At 37.1% G+C, this 12976-nt stretch overlaps 1 protein-coding gene across 7 annotated transcripts in view; it reads right to left on the reverse strand.

Annotated features, from left to right (window-relative positions):
• Positions 1–1043: 1043 nt before the first annotated feature.
• Positions 1044–12976, reverse strand: part of Nr2c1 (nuclear receptor subfamily 2 group C member 1) — a 49658-nt gene continuing 37725 nt past the window's right edge. For all 7 annotated transcript variants that reach the window (XM_074084153.1, XM_074084152.1, XM_074084147.1 and 4 more), the window contains 4 exons: positions 11002–11141; positions 8843–8980; positions 6974–7079; positions 1044–3219 (listed from right to left, as the gene is read on the reverse strand). In XM_074084153.1, the coding sequence (XP_073940254.1) occupies positions 3045–3219; positions 6974–7079; positions 8843–8980; positions 11002–11141 (559 nt within the window). In that variant the 3' untranslated portion in view covers positions 1044–3044. The remainder of the gene's footprint in view (positions 3220–6973; positions 7080–8842; positions 8981–11001; positions 11142–12976) is intronic.

A 12976-nucleotide genomic window follows, 5' to 3' on the forward strand; every position in this document is an offset into this window, starting at 1 on the left:
AGGGAAGAAAAAACAGTATGCCTTCCATATAGCTGTCAACCCTTTCTCTGGGAACTCAGCCACTAGGTTGTGAGGAGCAAAACAGAGAGACTTATGTAGGTGTTCTGGCTTCAGTACTACTTGAGTAGCAAACAGCCACTGTCAGCTTCCGAGTGATTCCAAAAGTGTGCTGACTGCAATGAAAACTATTTTTGTGTTTAAAAAACAACAAATAGATGTACCAAAATAATTAATTATGAAATCAGAGCAAAGAAATAAACAACAGTGACAGGTTTGCTTGTAACATTGCTGAGGATGACTGCGGAGCTTTGGATGCTTTTTGTTGCAATGACCCAAGGCTTCGTGTTGATCCTCACACTGCAGTTACAAGCAGCCCTGCCCTCACCTTGTGAGCAAACCCTGCTCTGAGGGTGCAGAGATGAGCTGTCATGCCAAACTCTGTTCATGCTGTGGATTCATGAGCAAATGATGCTCATGAATAATGCTGTTTAAAACCACTAGGTTTGGGCCTGTAACAAAGCAATAGATAATTGGAACACGATTAATACTTCTGAAGTCTGTTGCATATCCCCTCAAACCCTCTAGAACTAGAATTTTAAATTTAGCATTACTAAGTCTCTTGCTTTTTAAAAATTAGTTTTACTACATATGTAAGTACCCCTCAACAATACTTGCCTTTTCCCAATAAACTGGTTAAATTATACTCATGGTATACTTTTGGGCTTGCTGTTTATCATACATTTAATTTTTCAGATTCATCCATGCTGACACAACTCGTTTTAACTGTTGGATAGTATTTTATTTGGTGTCTATACCACAATTTATGTATCCATTGCCCTGTCAATGGGTATTCAGATTTTTTTTTTCCTCTTACAATACTAACAATGAATTTTTTTCTTTTTGGTGCTGGGGATTGGACCCAGAGCCTGTGAGTGCTAAGCACACGCTCTACCTGTGAGCTTCTTCCATGTCTAATGACCTGAGAGCTATCCAAACATTGAACAAATAGACACTGAAATGAAACAGTGGCAGGATACAGAAACTTATAGTCCAAGTCACATTTTAATAGTTTTAAAGACACTTCCAAATAAAACTACAAATTTAATCAGGAAAAATACCTGAAAGAAACCTCTTTATTAACCATTAGTATATTGCTTTAAAGGACATTTTTCTGAATCCTTGGCTTACTACCTTGGATTTACAAAGATAAAAATCTACTGATTTTTCCATTTGAACATATTATGCTCAATGTAGTTTTTTCTCAGCTGATAAAATTCCAGCTTCTCTTCTATTGCAAACATCTTTATAAAAAAGGTAATCTGAAATAAAATCATTATTTGTTTAATCAACAAGTAGATATACCAAAATGATGAAATAAGGGCAAAGAAAAGACTTAGCAGTAACAGGTTTACTTTGTAACCTGATGAGGACAACTGTCTGCGGAGTCGAAGATGCTTTTTGAGGCAGTAGCAAGGCTCAGGCAGTACCTCATGCTGCTGTTACAGCAGCCCTTCTCCACTTTTCAGGGAAAACTTGATGCATAGTCTTTAATCTGTAAAAATTATCACTTACAGGCCAAGTGTGGGAGCTCATGCCTATGATCTCAGCTACTAGGGGTGGGGCAGAGAGAGGGAGGATTGCATTTTGAGGTCAACATGGGCAAAAAAGTTAGCTAGATCCCACCTCAACAAAGAAGCCTGTGATTGTGGAACACATCTGCCACCAAGCTGCGGGGGAGGCACAGGCAGGAAGATCATGGTCCAGGCTGGCCTTGGCAAAAAGATGAAACCCTGTCAGAAAATTAACTAATGCAAAAAGGGCTGGGGGATGTGGCTGAAGTGGTAAGAGCTTGAGCCCTGAGTTTAAACACCAGTAATGCAAAAAGAAGAAAAACAAAAAAAAAAAAATCAAGTCCTTTAAAACATTTAACTGACACTGAAAACACAGATTGGTTCTGGGTGGCTCACACCTGTAATCCTGGCTACTCAGGAGGCAGAGATCAGAAGGATTTCAGTTCAAAGCCAGCCTGGGCAAATAGTTCCACAAGACTTTATCTTAAAAAACCCTTCACAAAAATAGGGCTGGTGAAGTGGCTCAAGGTGAAGGCCCAGAATTCAAGCCCCAGTACTGCAAAAAAAAAAAAAAAAAAAAAAGTTTGGTATGTTTCTCTAATGACCTAAAACAAATTGGCTAAAACCTAGGGTGGGATCAAGAAGCTATAGCCTGTGTTACAGAGAAGAGGGAGAGGTCAGGTACTGGTTGTGGAATGGAAGAATGACAATTTTAATACCTATCTTGAAATACTGAAACATTTTGGGTCACTCCCTACTATGTTTAAAACACAGCAGTAAACGAAATATAAAACAAGAATACCATCTTATTCTCAACATCAGTTTTCTGTCATGAAATTAAAAAGTGCTTGCAACTAATAATCTACAACACTAAAAACCAGGAATGGCCTCCATCTCATCGCCAGCAAGGAGACTGGTAAATGCCAAAGGATACCTTGATATTTACAAAAGCCAAAAACATATATTCATTCATTATCTCCTAGATTTCTAATGTTATCATTATGCCACTGATCATAAAACAATCTTCTTTTGACGTGGTAATAAAACAATTACATCCCAGAAGAGTAAAAGGAGGAGCTCCTTCTTAGGATATTTGACCACTAAGTGTACTCAAATATGAACAGAACACAATTTCGGGGGGGAAAAAAAAAATCAGGCTAATTTATTTGTTTTATAAAACAAAATAGAATGAAACATCTTAGTTTAGCTGGTCAAGAGGTGACAGTTTTAGGTGTCATCTTCACCAAGAATAAATCCATGGTATTTTTTATTCATGCATGTAAGACAGGAAATTGAGTTCCTGCTGCCTACTCAGTTACTTCAATAATTTTTCTTAGTAAGCCAAAGTAAAAACACCTTGGATTTGGTTATTCTTTAAAGTCACAACTTCCAGATGTTCTGGAAATAACAAATTCAATTTGGTGTGTTCTTGTGTTCCAAGATGGAACAGTAAGTTCATAGCTGTCACAGCTTTCAGATGCTGTGACCAATTATTTGGGAGTTGTAATCTGCAGGCTCCATTTTCAAGATATGTGGGATGACACTGTCGATTCGTACATTCCCAATGAGACCTTTGAAAAATAGCTCTTCAGTGATGGTAGCATTCATTAATCTCAAAGCTGGCAATCTGAGCAGCAGTCTGGATAACCTAAAAGAAAAAAGGAGGGATTTAGTAGAAGAATTTTAATAATTTCTGCATGTTTATTACTTGTGTTCTAATTTAGTAAGTATCTAATTTTCAAAAGTTAAAGCTAAAACTAGATTCTCAAACCTTAGGGTATACGATGATAACCTGGATATATTAATGCAGTATGAAAGACATAGGAAAGCCTTCCTCTTAATTGCTATCCTGTGCTGGCAGTAAGAACTCTGGAACTAGGTTATTAAACCACAGGCCAGGTTTTACATTTAAGAATGGTTTAGCTGGACGCTGGTGGCTCACACCTGTAATTTTAGTTACTTGGGAGGCTGAAATCAAAGGATCACAGCTTGAAGCCAGCCTGGCAAATAGTTTACCAGACAGAGCTCCACAATAACCAAAGCAAAATGGACTGGAGGGGTGGCTCAAGTGGTAGAGTGCCTGCTTTGCAAGTGTGAAGCCCTGAGATTAAACCTTGGTCCCACCAAAAAAAATAAAAAAATAAGACTTAGCAACTCATTTCGTATTGTATTGTAAGAACAGCAGTGTTCTGTGTTGTAGGGACACATGAGGTGTAACTTCTCTTGATTTTTTTCTGCAAAGAAACTAAGGGGACCAGGAACTAGAAAAAAGGTTAGTTGAGAAGAATTAACTTAGAAGGTTACACACATGTACAGGAAATCAATTCGAGTCAACTCCCTATATGGCTATCCTTATCTCAACTAGCAAAAACCCTTGGTCCTTCCTATTACTGCTTATACTCTCTCTTCAACAAAATTAGAGATAAGGGCAAAATAGTTTCTGCCTGGTAGCAAGGGGTTAGGGTGGGTAAGGGAGGGAGCAGGGTGGGGGGTGGGGTGGGGGGAGGTGTAGGGGAGGGGGTGGGGGGAGGGGGGAGAAATGACCCAAACATTGTATGCACATATGAATAATAAATTAAAAAATAAATAAAAAGAAACTACCAGCAATGGTACAACAGGCAATAGTTATTATCGGGAAGAGCACAAATATGGAAGGAATTGAGACCACTGGGTTCAAATCTTGGCTCAAATGCCCCCTAGTTATATAAATGTACACAAGCCATCTGTTAATCTAGCTTTTTCACGGTGCTACTGTGAAGATGAATGACATGGTTTCTGCCAATTTATGCTAGATATTGAGGTTCCTACGGGCAGGACCATGTCTTATGTGAAAGTGCCTTTTAAGTTGAAAGTTGCTATCCAAGAATAATTACTTTTAAATTAAGTAGGAATGAAAAAAGTTTGAGAGTTCAGCCAAAGCACCTGCAAGCTAATGAAACAGCTGTATGTCTAAAAGGAGGAAAAGTATAATGTGTTCATGTACATAAAGGAGACAAAATGCAGCTTGTGAAACTGAAAAACAACACAACAAAAACCATCTCTCTATGTCATCTTTCTTCTTTCCTAAGGCCTTGCACTCTGACACTCGAGACCAAATAAACCAGAGCCCCCACAGTTGAGTGGTTTACTCCTCAAACTACCCAGTTCCTGTTTGTTCCCAACAGCTGAGCTGGATCCACAGAACCAGTAGAAAGCAAGTTAGGAAAACTGGTTAGACAAACCTAGGCTGATTTTCTTGATGCAGCTGGCTCATAAATCTACATTACTTAATATATAAGAAATACCATTATACATAAGAAATGTTCTTTTACTAGTTTGAAGTATGCTAAACTAATGTTTTATTTATAAGCAAATACCCTATGTAGCTCTTACTACATAACAGGCATGGCTCCAAGCACTTTACACACATTAACTGATTTAATTCCTATAATAATCCTTATTATAATAAAATATAATAAAAATCTCCTTCCCGGGGGGGGGGAAGGGGAGGGCTAAGTTCCAAGATCCCAGTGGATGCCTGAAGCATGGATAATTTCAAACTCTCTATATACTGTTTTTTTCCCCTAGACATACAAACCTACAATAAAGCTAAACTTATATAAATGAGGTACAAGATGAGACTAATAATAAAATAAAACTATATACTGTAATAAAATTACAGCATCCTTACTTTTGTGTTTTGGCACCTCTATTAAGTAAAATAAGGGTTCCTTTTTTTTGTGGTCCTGGGGCTTGAACTCAGGGCCTACATCTTGAGCCACTCCACTAGCCCTTTCTGGTGAAGGGTTTTTTTGAGATAGGGTCTCACGGAACTATTTGCCTGGGCTGGCTTCGAACCACGATCCTCCTGAGTAGCAAGATTACAGGCATAAGCCACCGGCACCTGGCTAGGGTTTCTTGAACACAAGCTGTAACTGAGATACTGCAATGTCTGATAATCAAGATGGCTATTAAGTAATTAACAGGTGGGTAGAATCTACAGGATGCTGGACAGAGGATGATTTACGCCAAGAGCAGGATGAAATGGGACAGTATGAGATTTTATCATGATATTCAGAACTGCACACAATTTAAAAGTTATGAATTATTTCTGAAATTCTCCACTTAATACTTTTGGGCCAAGGTTAACCACAGGTAACTGATGCCAAAGATAAATATGCCTACTATACTTGCAAACAGTGGATACTATTATCCTAAGGAAGCTGAAAAAAAAATGTTAAGAACAGTTGGTCAAAGTGGTACACATCTGAAATAACAGTGACTCAGGAGGCTGAGGCAAGAGGATAGTGAGTTCGAAGCCAACCTAGGCAAGAGCAAGACCACATCTCAACAAGTATGCCAGACAGTGGTGGTACGGTACATGCTTGTAATCCTAGCTACATGGGACACATAGGTAGGAGAATCATGCCCTGGCGAAAACGTGAGACCCTACTTGAAAAATAATGAAAGCAAAAAATGGGCTGGATGCATGCTCAAATAGTAGCGTGTGCTCAAGTGGCAGACCGTCTACCTAGCAAGTACAAGGCCCTGAATTCAAACCCCAGTACAGTCAAAAAGCAACCAACCAAACAAAAAGAAGTTAACTTGCCTTAAGTTCATGAGCTAGTAAGTGACAGAATGAAGACTCAAATCCAGATTCTCTGGCTTGGAAAGCTGTGTGCTTAAACACTTTCCTATACTGTCCCTCTTCCAAAGCTGACTGGCTTTTATAAAAGACTTTCTTTTTCTTTTTTGTAGAGCTGGGGTTTGAACTCGGGGCTTTACACTTGTAAGGCAGGTGCTGTAATGCTTGAGCCATGTTTCCAGCCCCAAAAGATTTTCCCCCTAAGGACACTGGAAAAAAATTACTTTGAAGAAATTATCATAGGCCATATTTCAGAATTAGTTGCTTAACAGTTTAAATCATCTCCCACCTTTATAATCAAATTCATTATTTCATCTGAAGAAAGACTTTGGGCTCCAGAATTGGACTACCCGGGTTCAAGTCAGGCTCTGCCATTTATTGTGTGACCTTGAACAAATTACTTAACCTGTCTCTTCTGTTATATAAAAATGTGAGAACTGATTAAACATCAGTTTAAACAATGCACTGTTACCTCTCCGCCCCCCCCACCCCCAGAGGACCCGATGTGTCGAACATGCTCGCCGCTTAACTAAACCCCAGCCCTGGTGCCACTGCTTCCCACCTTGTGGTGCTAGGAATTGAACCCACAGTCTTGCACATGCTAGGCAGGTGTCCTACCACTAAACTAAATCCACACTATGTCTTTTATTAGCATTAGCTATTTCAAAGATCAAGGTTGATTAAAACACTGAATTACTCAGAGTAGAAAATAATGAAGTAACAGTCATTAAAAAGTTTTAAAATAAATTTAATTAAATAGTATTAAATGTCTAGATACCTGTAGGTGTCATCTGGATATGTTCTGGTTATATAATCCTGGAATTCCACATAAGCCTTTTCCTGAAATTTCTCAATCTGTTCCATGTTTTCTAAGCCTGGATGGTCTGAAACATTAAAGAATATATGTCACCCTAGTTCTGAATGCTCATTTAATAAGACACTGAAAGTGGAGCTGGAGAAGTATGAAGAGTGGTTCACTATGTCGCTCTTACATTCCATAAATATTTACTGAGCTAGTATAAACCAATCTCTGTACTTTATCCACTTGAAACTGTTTTATCTTCTATGTCTGTTCGAACATCTAATAAAAAATGAGACCACTGGGTGTTATAAAAATAAGTAGTTTTCTCTGTTCCAAAAGTGGTGGAAAGGATTTTGACAAATTTTATGTTTCTAACAGTAGCAAACAACCAAAAAGATTCAGTTTACTTAAAAAACAAAACACTTGAAATCCATTAAATATATGTAAATTACATTCTATACCATACTTTTATACAAGAAAAAAGCCCCCAATATTGTTAGGTAAAAAGGTACTTTGAAACATAATCATTATCTTTATAGAAAAACTGTAGCACAGAAATATGAAAATAATCCATAAGCATTACAATGGTCACTGAAACACTTCACAAAAATGGAAATATAAAAGAACTTCTCAGTATTATTCTAACCTTTCCATTTTCACCTAAGAAAATGAAGGTGGCAAATTGCTTGTGATAAGAATGGAGAACGTGGGCTGGAGGTGTAGCTCTGTGGTAGAGTGCGTGTCCACCACATGTGAGGTCCTATGTTTGATCCCCAACCACAAAGAGAAAAGGAAATAATACAATAAAAATGGAGATGCTTGTTAGTAACTCATGGGAAACACTAGAAGAAACAGAACAAAAGGCTTTAGTTATTGTATTGATATTGCTGAGGGGAAGAAGCAGGTTTCTTTGGATAATTTTATTACAATATACAGGAACAGAAGTACATGCCAAAATGAAAAACACAGAACCTAAGAGAACTGTCAACTTCCTCTATTCAGAAATTGATCACTGAGCGCTTACTGTCATTTTACTCTCTGTGAAGACTAGAAACTAGCAGGAAAATAAGAGACCCATCTTTCTGTTTGCTGGCACTCTAATAAGACACTTGGTAATTTAACCCCTTAATACAGCAATAATTGGTTCATATTCTGGCATTTACTAATGCCTCACAACATATACCTAAGAATTCAAATGCTGATCTGACAACAGAAATACAGGTCTATGTCTTCCTTTTCATACTCATGTCTAACATTCTTAAAACTTACCAATTAAAGTATATAATTAGATGATTTTTAGTATATTCATGGTTGTGGAACCATTGCCACAATCTAGTTTTAGAACATTTTTGTTTCTCCAAAGTAACCCTACACCCAATAGCAATCACTATTCACTACCTCCCCTTCTTCGACCCTAGCAATCACTAATCTATACTTACATTACTAGTTTTGCCTGTAACAGAATGGAATCAACATGTGTTTCTTTGTAAGTGGCTCCTTTCACTTAGCATTCATGTTTTCAAGGTTCATCAATGACACTCCACTCTGTATATATCGCATTTTGTTTATTCATTCATCTGTTGATGGGCACTTGGGTAATTTCCACTTTTTGGCAACTTTGAATAGTATTGCCATGAGCATTTGCATACCCATTTTTGTGCAGATATATATTTTTGTTCACTTGGGATGAGAGGAATCGAACTACTGGGTCATATGTTAAACATATTACATTTAACATTTTGAAGGCAACTTTACCTTTCATATTCCTACCAGCAATGAGTGAAGGTCCCAATTTTCCCACATCCTCAAACACTGTACTTGAATTTGAAGTAAATGTTTATATACCTGGACTGAAGAGGACTATTGCCTTCAGGTAGGCATATTCATATCCATCAATACAGAGTTTAACCATGCTGTTACAAAACTCCTGTAGTTTGAAGATGTGCTCCATCAATAATTTTCTCCTTTCTGGTGACATTTTATCTTTAAAAAATAAACAAATGTTTTTGATTTTTATCTAAAATGTATTACTATTTTCATTCATTTCCCCCTCATCAATTTCCAATTTCAAATAAAACCAGTCTGTAAGTATTTAAAATTCAGAATCTTTGGATTATAGACAAAACCAGCTTCAGATGTTGTTTGTTTAAAAAAAACAAACAAACCCAAACTATTAGTAAAGAAAACTCAAATGTAATGTTTCTTTTCAAGATACAGCTTTGAGAAGATATAAGGGAACCATCTGAAAAACTGGCCAACCAAAGTACAAGAGACTCAAATTTTGGTAAAAGGATTTTATTTAAGCTTATATTGGTTGGAAAAAATGAGCAAAACCATATTCATTTTAAAAAGTTAGCAACTCTACTATAATAAAAACAAATATTTAGCAAAAAGCACTGCCAAGGCCAAAGAAGAATTGACAAAAATAAAGTTTTATAATAAATATCTTGGTTTACTGTGATGGGCTAGGTATAAAATATATCCATTAGCATTTAGCAACTAACATTTCATGAAAGTAGGCTACATAAGGCATTACAGATGTCCGAGGAATGAATAAGGACTGTAAGTCCATAAATAAGATGGGAATGTGGGGCTGTCCTCCAGTAGATCTAGTGCTGATGAGATTTTTAAGTGATTCCTCTGCCCTTAAATAGTAAGATGATTTAAAAATGAAAACAATGAAAAATAGAATGCCCCAAGAACTAAAGAGCAATCACCAATTTATAAATTACTCCTGAGCCCAAAAGGTAGCAACACCCTTTTGATTAGTCACAAGCTATTCTAAAGGTAAAGCATTTATAAATTAGTGACTGCCTGTCTCCTCAAATGAATGAGTTATAATCCCCTGGACACCTAGAATTAGAAAAAAGAAATAAGGATTATTTCATGACTTTTCAATTCTCTATTTTTTTTTTTTTTTTTAGTAGGACTAGGGTTTGAACACAGGGCTTCATACTTGCAAAGCAGGCACTTTACTGCTTGAGTCATGCCTCCACTCCATTTTTGCTCTGGTTATTTTGGAGATGGGGGTCTGGTAAACCATTTGCCCAGGCTGGCTTTGAACAGCAATCCTCCTGATCTCAGCCTCCCAAGTAGCTAGGGTTACAAGTATGAGCCACTGGCACCTGGCTTCTCTGTCTTTTTTAAAGTTTTGCTATGTGGCCCAGACTACCTCAGACTCAGTGATCCTCCTGTCTCAGCCTCCTGAGTGCTATGATTACAGGCATGCCCCACCATGCCCAACCTCTCTTCAGTTCTCTAGGTGAAAGAACCCACCTAGAGATGATAAACTGACACACATCAGCCTATATTGGGATCCAAAGGGTTATAATGAAGAAAGGTAGTTTAAAAATTTATGAGTATACGTTGTAAGTATCTGATCAACTGTATCTGGATTCTTAGGTACCTGTATCAAGGTACAAACATTCATGAGCAATACCTGTACTACATTGGTTTGTCTCTGGCAAAATTCATGATGAAATTAAGGGGGATTAATGTCTTTCTTAAAAGACCAGGTTGGTTTTTGGGAGAGCAGGTTGTTATAAAAGCAGGTTTAGTTTTCTCTGATCCCTCTTGATGCTTCTCTCACCATGTGTTCTCTCTTCTGTAGGTACCTACTTGCCTTTCTGTTTTTCCATCACAAGTTCCTCACCAGAAGCTGAGCAGATGCTGGTGCCAGGCTCTTCTACCTCTGGAATCATGAGTCAAAACCTTTCTTTATAAATAATCCAGTCGGAGGCATTCTGCTTTTTTAGCAATAGGTAACAGACTAAGACAGCCTGCCAGACTTAAATATCCTAGTTTTAATTATGCTGAACTCTCAATTAAAATATTTTTGGATGACTATTAGATTTATCAAAATTTAAAAATCATCTAAAGTGAAGAGGGTTGTGCTATCTAACACACCAATACCATCATCAGGATACCACTTAGGTCATAATGTTTTGTAAAACTGATGGCTTCTCCTACATCTTGGAAAAGATAGTAAGTAAGGGGCTTTTTACCTTGTTGAAGGCTACCGTGAAGACAGTTGACAAATGTTGCTAATATGGTTGCTACATTCATCACTTGCCAGCACTGGGCAAGACCAAGAGTAAAGAGTTCATTCCAGTAAGCTTTTACCAATGATATGCTGTTTTCTGGCCTAGTAGAAACAAAAACAAAAGCATAAATCAAATACTATTAAAATAAACTTTACAACTGATCTATGCACTTAAAAATAAAATTACTCTAGAAAGACTAATTGGACATGTAATTGATCAGTTCTGTGTTTTGTATAGCTGACAGCAATTTATTTGTTTTTCTGATACTGGGGCTTCAATTCGGGGCCTATACCTTGTGCTACTCCACCAGCCCTTTTTTTGTGATGGGATTTTTCAAGATAGGGTTTTGTGAACTATTTGCCTGGGCTGGCTTTGAACTGTAATCCTATTGATCTCTGCCTCCTGCGTAGTTAGGTATACAGGCATGAGCCCCTGGCATCCAGCATAGCTGACAACTGATGAGCAGAAGTTCAAATTATCAATCAGCCAGTTTATAAGAATTATAAATAATATTTTAAACTAAAACAGCTGCAGTTTTAATCTGCCATTTCATGGAAGTAACTGAAATAAAAGATTTTAAAAAGGCAAAAGCATATATTTAACAACTTTTCTTAAACTTTTACTTTGAATACAAGCAAGTACTTTTTTAAAAACAGAGGGCAATGAGAATTACTTGGTAGAAAGCAATCAATCTAGTAGGAGAAACGGTTCACTCTATGATTCAGATGAAACATTAGTGTCTCTATAAATGAGATGCCCAGGATTTTAAAATTAACAAGAAAGATCTGAAATCTGTTTCTGAATTTCTGAGTAAGAAATCTCAGCAGCACAAGTCAATAGTAAACACAGAAGAAGGGTCAAAGTACTGGGGTCTAAATGTCACACATTTGAGATTAGGCAAACAGGCTTTCCAGGTCTCAGGTGGCCTAACTACATAAAATGAAGTGATCCTGTATGTCCTGTATCTTGCTTATAATTATTAAAGGGTGCATGTTCTCACTTACATGTGGTAGTCAAAAAGTTAACCTCAAGGAAGTAGAGGACAGACTCAGAGCCTGTGAAGGCATGGGAGGGAGAGACAAAGAGAAGGTGTATAATGGGTTCAAGGGTACAGCTGGACAGGAGTAACTTCTTATATTCTATTGTAGGGTAACTACGATGGCCAATAATTGCTTGGTTATTTCAAAATAGCTAGGAGAAGATGTTGAACTACTTTCCCAACACAAAGAAATTATGTATCTGAGCGACAGATATATCAGTTACTTGGATCTGGTCATCCTACATTGTATGCACACACTAAAATGTCATGTTGCCCCACATAAATATGTAAAATTCCTATGAATCAATTACAAATAAAAACGTATTGGAAAAATTATATGAACAGGTCCTGACATGCTAGGTACTTTCCCTAGGCACTGGAAAAATAGCAATTGACAAGATGGATTAAGTCTGCCTTCATGAAAGAGGACGGTAACATAAACACACAATTTCCAATATTTTATATAAATACTGTACATAATATATACATGATAACACACATGTTATGTTTATTTTTGGTAATAAAAACTACATTGTTATAAAGTAAGATGCTACATAAGAAAATAAGAGAAGGCCTGTGTGAGGCAGTGACACTTCAGCCATATGAGGAAAGATGAGAGGTAACTTTTTAAAAAATAAAAAAAGATTAAAGTAGGTAATATTCCAGGAAAAAGGAAGAATAAGTACAAACTTGCAGAGGTGAGAACGAGCATGAAGTAAGTGTTTAATAAAAGGTGTTGAACAAACTACTAAATGCTATCCTATGTCTTTTCTCAGCCTTGTTTTCTTAGGTAACAAACCTATTCATCCTTTAATACGTAACTCAGAGCTCACACTCTTGAAACATTCTGACAACACTCCTCTCTCTCCATTCCTCCATCAGTGCTACCTCCACATT

Source organism: Castor canadensis, chromosome 8 (assembly GCF_047511655.1).
Source record: "Castor canadensis chromosome 8, mCasCan1.hap1v2, whole genome shotgun sequence".
NCBI classification, from domain to species: Eukaryota; Metazoa; Chordata; class Mammalia; order Rodentia; family Castoridae; genus Castor; species Castor canadensis.